General features: G+C 38.8%; 1 protein-coding gene across 6 annotated transcripts in view; it reads right to left on the bottom strand.

The window, feature by feature from the left end:
• Positions 1-1,349: 1,349 nt before the first annotated feature.
• The window catches only part of VLN1 (villin-like 1), a 62,134-nt gene continuing 54,519 nt past the window's right edge, over positions 1,350-8,964 (bottom strand). For 5 of the 6 annotated variants that reach the window (XM_088897486.1, XM_088897488.1, XM_010258264.3 and 2 more), the window contains 2 exons: positions 2,279-2,451; positions 1,350-1,676 (listed from right to left, as the gene is read on the bottom strand). In XM_088897486.1, the coding sequence (XP_088753612.1) occupies positions 1,563-1,676; positions 2,279-2,451 (287 nt within the window). In that variant the 3' untranslated portion in view covers positions 1,350-1,562. The remainder of the gene's footprint in view (positions 1,677-2,278; positions 2,452-8,964) is intronic. The other variant, XM_088897487.1, reaches the window with a different exon arrangement.

Here is an 8,964-nt window from a genome sequence, read left to right as displayed (position 1 = left end):
GGAGGAAGATTTAACTCATTTAAGTATTGCATGCTATATATTATGTCTTAAAAAACCATGGTTTTGAAAACCGGACCGGATCTGATGATCGGACTGATTTATCCAAAAACTGGTCATAGCTTCAGATCTAGTTTTAGACCCCGAAATCATCCAATCAAATTTTAAATAAGACGTTTGGACCGTTTGACCCAGGAACCAGTGGCCAAAATGGTTCCATTAGGGTTGGTTTTTAAAACCATGATGAAAACAAACATTAACTAAAATAGCACTAAATTGATATAGAACGGAATGCTTTAACACCAATTAACGTAAGATAGACTCTTATTTTTCTTATTTCATACAAACTTCTTCTCTTCTCTATTTTGAACTTGAATGTTTTCTCTATGGATTAGATTATTGGTTCCTTTTCACATACCAAGTTCATTTGAGAAAGATTTTCTTTTTCATCCTACATTAATTTGGTACTAAAGTCAATCATAGAGATTAGCTGGACAGCTACCCTACTACCTTATGCTTGCCAAAAAAACTAATTTCAATTTTCGAGGCTTATTCTTTAAGCACGAGGCAAAACCACACAAGAAATGCTAGAAATTCAAGATGAATGCAGAGAGATATAACTAGAGAGTGCCAAAAAATAGCTGAAATTTGTAAAGCATCAGAGATAATATATATATTCTTAAAGCTAGAAATGACTAAAAATAGTTTAATAAAGCCTTTGAGGAGAATTGATTTGCTATTATTTTCATCCCTACGGTTCCCATTACTGAATCCATAATTCGTGACTTGGAACAATTACTTGAAAATTCGTGGACGACCCTTTGTTTGTGGGAACAGAGGGAATATGATGTAGGCAACTAGGCATTGAAGCAGAAAAATGGTCGCATTCCCATGATTTTTGGTGCTCTGAATTTTAATATTCTGAATCTTCAAATTTATTTTCTGCTTCGTTAGTGCTCAGAAATAGGATTAATTAAAAGGTCAAATTAATTTAAAGTCATGTCAGAGAGGTTTTGCATTTTTGAGAATCTGAATATGCAACCACGTCATTTTTCTTATAACCTGTTTTTCAGGGTCTCGTCCATTTTTCATGACTTATAGTATAGCTAGACACGTCATTGAGTTATCCATCCAATAAGACCACGATATTAATTAGGATTTGGTCTCCTATTTCTTTGGGTCAATCTTGGAGTTGTTTTTTATTTCTTTAGTTTTAATAGGACTTGTTTAAGTGTCATTAGAGTTATTTTAGCAGTCGTAATCCTTGAGTCTTCCTGTGGCTTACCTATAGGTTTGTCTTAGTCTCAAAGCAACAAGAAGTTTTTATGGATAAATTTCATTTTGGTCTAAACTGAAATATGCAATAGAAGATCTCTTAATAGTTATTCTAACCATGGGGATTTTTTAGGTAGCAAACTGAATCATTGACTATTGCCAGGATGTACCAAGTGCTTTTTCAGAGATGATAAAAAGTTTAGATGGAAAACCATCCACAGGTTATCCAGAGAGAGATGCATTTCCACAAACTGATGCAGGCACCTATCTGTGATTCCAGGTCAAATTTTCTAGAAAAGATTAAGGCTTATCTTGTGTTTGTTCTGTCTCCATTTAGGAAGCTCATAGAAGGCTCTTTTTGTCATCCCAAACATCACTTGGAATTCTTCATGAGATAGATATGCCTGCATATCACCAGAAGTGCAGACATCTTAAAAAAAGTATTTACTAAGGTGGCAGCAACATTGGAACTACTTAGAGCACAATTCCAAAATTAACTACTCACGAGGAAAAGCAAAATGTCCAGAAGGGCCAGAAAGCTATTGAAGAAAGCAAACATAATAACAACCATGAGAAGCTTTAAGTGGATGAGTTCCCTTAAATGGTTTATATGCACTAACTATTATTCCTTCTCACTTGGTCAAAACATAAATCCTTTAACCAGTAAGACTTGCAGCATTACATGCTCAAGTATGGGACAGTACCAAGTAGCATTAAAATATCTTGTTTTTATCATAAATATGATTAAGAGGAAGAACCAACATATAATTATAAATTTAAAGACTCATGGAGGAAAATACACAGACCCCCCCCCCCCACCCCCCCACCACACAAACACACACATTTAAAGACTGACAAGGATCAAACCATATATCAGAGATTGCAAAGAGTTTTGATGAATGAAATAGTTTACTTATCAAACATATTAATATTACACTAACCAAAAATAACTTCTTTTGGAATGTCTAAACCATCCACTGAAGGAGGGTTTATTAAAAAGTGATACCTCTCTTCTAGTCACATCTATGCCCTGTACTGGGTCGTCTGATGTCACCTTCAAGCGTTCATATGGGTAAGTGTTCAAGTCATCAAGTTCAGCCTCATCAAGCTTCATGTCATGCCCCTTCCTTGAACTGAAACTTGGCTCCTTACATGTTTGAGATACAACTGACCCATCTGCTGAAGAAAACATTTCAAAGGCTAGTTCTGTCAAGAGTGACACACGGACTAATTATAATTATAAAGTTCTCTGTGATTCAATGGAGGGGAAAACAAAAAATGAAGTAGCTGTAAATTCCCTATTAAGCAAATAGTTGATTCAGGACCAAGGATTTAGATTTCATACCAGGCCAAAACCAAAATTTTCTCCAAAGTTTCAGGAGAAAATTTTGCTTTCAGACAGAAACTAGTAATAGTAGTTTTGTTTAAAACGAATTCTTTATTTTCTTTTCCTATTTTTTGTATCTTCTCTCTTCTGGTCATACCTCATCTAAACAACTTGAATTTTTCTAATTTTTCTATACCTTAGCACAAAATTAATTGCTCTATATATTTTTGTTCCTATCCCTCCTGAAACAGGAATGAATTCTCAAATTTTCAAAAATTTCATCAAAGTTTTAATCCTTGGTCAGGAGATGAAATTTCATAAAAAAATTGCTCTGTATATTTTGTTCCCATCCCTCCTGAAGCCAGAGACCTTCTATAAAATGGCTAACTTGCAGAGGGACTAGGCAAAAGAATCGTCATGAGTGGATCAACCAATTTATTCATTATATAGACAATCCTTTTCTTCTCCACCTTGTGCACATTTTATTGTCTAAAAGAATGCAATATATTAAACATTAAGGGACATTTGATTGGATTAAGTCTTGGGCTACAAGATCTGACAAGGAGGATATGCCCTCCTTACATCTATGGCAAGGATGGGGAGGTAAAACAGAATAAACCTTGACCCCAAAGAAGCTGACTGCATAGACAAAAAAAGGAAAGATATGGAAAGATCAGATGCTGAATTATAAGTTAAAGCTGAACCTTGATGGGAGCTCTATAGGAAATCCGGGTATGGCAGGCATTGGTGGTGTGATCAAAGACTCCTCAAACAAAGTGTTGGCTATGTACTCAGGACCTTTAGGGGAAGGTGACTCTTTAAAGGCTGAACTGTTAGCTCTACTTCAAGGGCTAAAGATTGCCAAGCAAACAGATTTTAAGAACTTGGAAATAGAAGGGGACTCAAAAACAGTGATATCTTGGACCAATTCAAGCAGCAATGTTCCTTGGTACTACAGACATCAGTTAAGGGAGATAATAACCATAGCAAGGGAATTTAATGCTTCGTTTACATGGGTTAGGAGAACTGCAAATGGAATGGCTATTTCTCTAGCTAAACAGGGAGTTCAAAGGCAACATATTTTTTGGGCTTTATTGTAAAAATTCTCTGTTGGAATGTCTATGTTTTTATCTGCTGTATCTCTGTATTAATACTCTTAATTGAATAAAATTCCCATTTTCACTGATAAAAAAAAAAATCAGATGCTGAATCATCTAGTAGATAAAGACCAAAAAAAATGATAATTGCTATCCCCATATCCAGAATTAATACTGCGGATAGAATGTTATTGGGAGCTTATAGAAAAAGGGAAATTCATGGTCAAATCTGTATACAAGCCTGCTGGCCCTCAAAATACCAACAACCCAAGAGAAACACGAAGTCTCAATATGGTATGGAAAATAAAATAATAAAATGCCCCCCCCCCCCCCCCCTCTTGACATCCATAGGAATAAACATTGATCCAGATTGTGTGACTTGTGGCACTGAAGTAGAAAGTATAAACACATCTTCGAAAATTCTTTTGCCACCAATCTTATTTGGCAAACTGCACAGGGCACAATGAGAGGGATGAATCCATAAATGATTGGTGGGAAAAATGATTGAACAGAAAAATCAAGAATTTGATAGAAAAGTACTAGGAAAAAGGTAGCCAGATGTGGAAGAGTAGAAATGACATGATCTTCAATAGGATACAGCATAACTCAAGCCAGATCATTGAAAAGGCTTGGTCGGATTTCAATGAGATGATGGAGGGCCTAACACCATCAAGATTAACTTCAATACATCAAAAAGAGAGGACGACACTGCTTCTAATGGCTGCATCATTTGGAATCAGAAAGGAGAAATTATCAAGTGTATGTCCAAAATAATTGAGAAAACCATGTTGGCAAAGAAGAGCAGATACAGATGATTTCGGATAGAGGGAAACTCCAAGATGGTGTTCGATTGCTTATAGAAGAAAGCCGACCCCCCCACGGACCTTAGGCATTGTTAGTGTCAACTAAATAAGGGTAGAATAGTCATTTGAGTTTTATTAATATGGTGATGTGTCTTTTAGTTAGTGCTGATGTGTACCAACTTAAATAGGGGCATAAAAGACATTTGCTATTTATTTTAGTAAACTATATTATCCTGGCCGACCTAAGAGAGAATTTGAACTATTCTCTTCTCTTGGGTTCGAACAGGTTTCTTCTTCGATTTCTCCTTCTCTTCTTCTCTCCCTCTCCCTCTTACATCTTCTCTTTTACACCAAGTTCAGATCTGAAACTGACGACTATAAATCATCACATGGTATCAGAGCCAGGTTAACTCAGTCCAGATCTGTTCGTAATCTCTCAGTTTTTTTCTTTTTTTTTTTTGAGTTTCGTAAAAGGGCTGAAAAGAAGTTTCCGTATCTTCATTCTGGAGGTTTTAATGTATTCGGTTGGGTGTGAAGTTGTGGTTTCAGGTGATTGGTAGAGAACCCTCTAATCGATGGAACGAAGAGGGCTGCAACAGTAGGTTTCGTGGTAGGTTCATATGTGTGGTTCAGATCAGTGGCTCGAAGGCTTAGTATCAGTCGTATGGTGGTAGGTTCAGATGTGTGGTACTCTTGTGTGTGATGTGTTTGTGAGGTGCCGAAAGTGACACTAGTGGGGGTTAACATTGCTGAAACCTGTGACAGTGTATGTTTCTGCAATGGTCAGTCGTATGGTGGTGAGTGATTAACTTGAGGAGTGAAGTACAATGTTGTGATTACTGGGTAAGGCAGGTTGAAACACACAAAAAGTTTTTGTTTTTTTACAACCATGGGAGATAATGAACATAAGTCGGTTATGATCCCTCAAGACTAATTGAATGTACAGATGACCTCAATTAAATTGAATGGAGAAAATTAAGTACTTTGAAGTGTTTCTTAGAGCCAAGAAAAACCTGCAGTTGATTCCCAAGAGTATGGTGATTGGGAGCAAGAAGATGCACAGATTATGACTCGGCTGTGGAACAGTATGGAACCTAAGATTAGTGTAAATTTCATGTTCTTAGACACAACCAAGGAAATTTGGGATCATGCAAAGAAGCTTTATTCAGGAAAGTATAACACCACCAGAGTATATCAGCTCTATCAAGAGTATTGTAGTATGCAGTAGGGTAACCAGAGTCTTGAAGTTGAGGAATGAGTTGAGTGTGTATCACCCCCTTACATCTGATAAAACTTGGCAACAACAGAGAGAGCAGCTTGATGTAACCAGATTTCTGGTGGGACTAAAGCCTGAATATGAACCAGTGAGGGCTCAGATACTAGGTGGGTCTGCCCTCCCCTCTCTCGAGGTGTTTGCCCATCTCCTAAGGATTTCAGTTGGCCCTCCAAAGAACCCCACCATATCCAATAGGACTGCCCTTGCCATGGCTAGAGGGGGTGGCTGTGGTGGTAGAGGAGTAGCTCATCAGGGCCAGCCAGGCCGTGGTGGTAGAGGTGGACACATGTATAGTCGTGGTGGTGGGCGTATTGGAGGTCGAGATTCAGGGGGAGCTCGTGGTAGAGGACGTAATCATGGTCCGAGAAAGGGTACGCATTGTGGTATGGATGGGCACACTGTTAATTTTTGCTATGATCTACATGGCCCACCGTCATTCTGGGCAAATCATGCAGTGGCAAGTGGTGATATGGAACAAGGGAGTCAATAGACCGGTCAAACACCTCCACCTATAGATGCCTCCGGACAAGAGATGATGAGTATTTCAAGTACTGAATATGAACGGTTGATCCAGGCTACTTCTCAGTCGAGTACAACTACACTTGCCCACTCAGGTATTGCTTGTCTAGCATCCAAACCCTCCCACTGGATCATTGATTCTGGAGCTTCCGATCACATGACTAGGACTTCGGGTGTGTTCTCTTCACTTTCTTCATCCTCTACAACCCACACTGTCACCCTTGCTAATGGTTCCACTTCTTCCATAAGTGGTATTGATAATGTTAAAACTAGTTCATTATCTTTGTCTTCAATTCTGTATGTACCCAAATTTCCTTTTAATCTTATGTCAGTAAATTGACCAAGTCTCTTAATTGCTCTATCACCTTTTACCCTTCATCTTTTGTGTATTTCAAGATCTCAAGATGGGGATGAAGATTGGTGGAGGGCATGAAGCTGGTGGACTATATTACTTTGATGGTGGTGGTGGTGGTTCTTCAACAGCTCTTCAGTAGTCTCTCACCCCTCTCTAGTGGCATTGCAGATTTGGACACCTGTCTCTTAAAGCACTTAAGCAACTTGTTCAGAAACATCATTGGGTTTCCTTCAGCCCTAGAGTCGATTATCGTATGTCAAGTCTTTTTTCTTTAGTCCATTCGAACATTTGGGGTCCAAATAAAATAGTGTCACACAATAGATACAAGTACTTTGTTATTTTTGTTGATGATTATTCAAGGATGACATGGCTTTATCTTATGAAAGAAAGAAGTGAATTATTTTCTATTTTCCAAAAGTTTCATGCTGAAATCCGCACTCAATTTGGTATTCACATTAAGATCCTACGTTCAAATAATGGCCGAGAATATTTTTATACAACCTTTCAGCAATATTTAGAACAAAAAATGGTATTATTCATCAAACTTCTTGCTTTTACACCCCCTAACAAAATGGGGTAGATGAACGGAAAAATCGCCATCTCTTAGAAACCGCCCGGTCCCTGTTGCACCATGTGAATGTATCCAAACGTTTCTGGAGTGATGCTATGCTTACATCTTGCTTTCTTATTAACAGAATGCCCATGTCCATCCTTGATGGTCAGTCTCCCTTCTCTGTTCTGTTTCTACGTTGTCTCCTTTTTCTCTTATTCCTCGGGTTTTTGGGTGTGTGCTTTGTTCATAATCCTGGTCCCGGACTAGACAAATTAGATGCACGATCTACGAAGTGTGTCTTTCTTGGCTATTCTAGGACCCAGAAAGGGTAGAAGTGTTACAGTCCCAGTTCTCGACGTTGTTTTGTGTGTCCTGATGTTACCTTCTTTGAGTCGGTTCCGTTCTTTTCTGGGTTAGATGTCTCTTCCCCTTCTTCTTTCCTTCCGCTTCCAGTTCCTGTTGCGGACCCCATTCCTCTTGTTCCAGCTGCACCTAAGTCTTTACCTCTGGTGCCACTTCCTCCTGCATGGCCACCTATCCATCAAGTGTATACGCATCGACATGCACCGGCCCCTCCAGCTTCTTCATCGTCGACGGATCCAGAAGTGACTTCCGCAACACCATCACCCCCCATTTCTGACCTTTACCTTCCCATTGCTCTGCGGAAAGGTAAACGTAGTTGTACCCTTCAACATATCTCCGATTATGTTTCTGTTTCTCACCTATCTCCTTCCCATTGATAATTTGTTTCGTTGTTATCTTCAGTTTCTGTTCCTAAGATGTCCAGGAAGCCCTTATCTCTCAGGGGTGGCATTAGGTAATGGAAGAAGAACTCTCTGCTCTAGCTCATAATCATACGTGGGATTTCACCACTCTTCCCTTGGGTAAGCATACTGTAGGATGTAAGTGGGTATATATGGTCAAGTATTTGCTAGATGGTATTGTTGAGAGATTGAAAGCTCGGTTGGTTGCTAAGGGTTATTCATAGTTATATGGTATTGACTACATAGAGACCTTCTCTCCTATTGCCAAGATTGGTTATGTTCGTGTTTTGATCTCCCTAGTTGCTATACATGATTGGCCCTTGTTTCAGCTTGATATTAAGAAAGCTTTTTTGCATGGTGATCTTCTTGAAGAGGTATATATAGAGTAACCACCCGGGTTTGTTGCTCAGGGGGAGGATAGTAAGGTGTGTAGGCTCAAAAAAACTATTTATGGACTTAAACAGTCCCCTTGTGCTTGGTTTGGCAGATACAGTGAAGTTGTAAAGAAGTTTGGCATGAAACAGTGTCAGGTTGACCATTCAATATCCAACTATGATTCTGATGTGGGGAAGATTTTGTTAGTGGTTTATGTTGATGATATTGTTATTACTGGTAGTGACAGGCCCGGGATTGACAGGTTGAAAACATTTATGCATGATCAATTTAAAACAAAAGACCTTGGCAAATTGAAATACTTCTTAGGGATAGAAGTGGCAAGGTCCAAGTATGGTATTAATTTGTGCCAGAGGAAATATGTTCTTGATCTATTGGAGGAGACAAGCTTATTAGGTGCCAGACTAGCGGAAACACCCATGGAATTGAATGTCAAGTTGAGCAGTGATACAGGTGAGGAGTTTAAAGATCCAGGAAGGTACAAAAGGTTGGTGAGAAAGCTAAACTATCTAATTATCACTCGGCCAAATATCTCATTTGCAGTGAGTGTGGTGAGTCAATTTATGCAAAATCCTCGGATTCCACATTGTGACACGGTCCTAAGG

This window comes from Nelumbo nucifera, chromosome 2 (assembly GCF_055504915.1).
Source record: "Nelumbo nucifera cultivar China Antique chromosome 2, China Antique-T2T, whole genome shotgun sequence".
NCBI lineage: Eukaryota > Viridiplantae > Streptophyta > Magnoliopsida > Proteales > Nelumbonaceae > Nelumbo > Nelumbo nucifera.
This window is presented reverse-complemented; position numbering and strand designations above follow the sequence as displayed.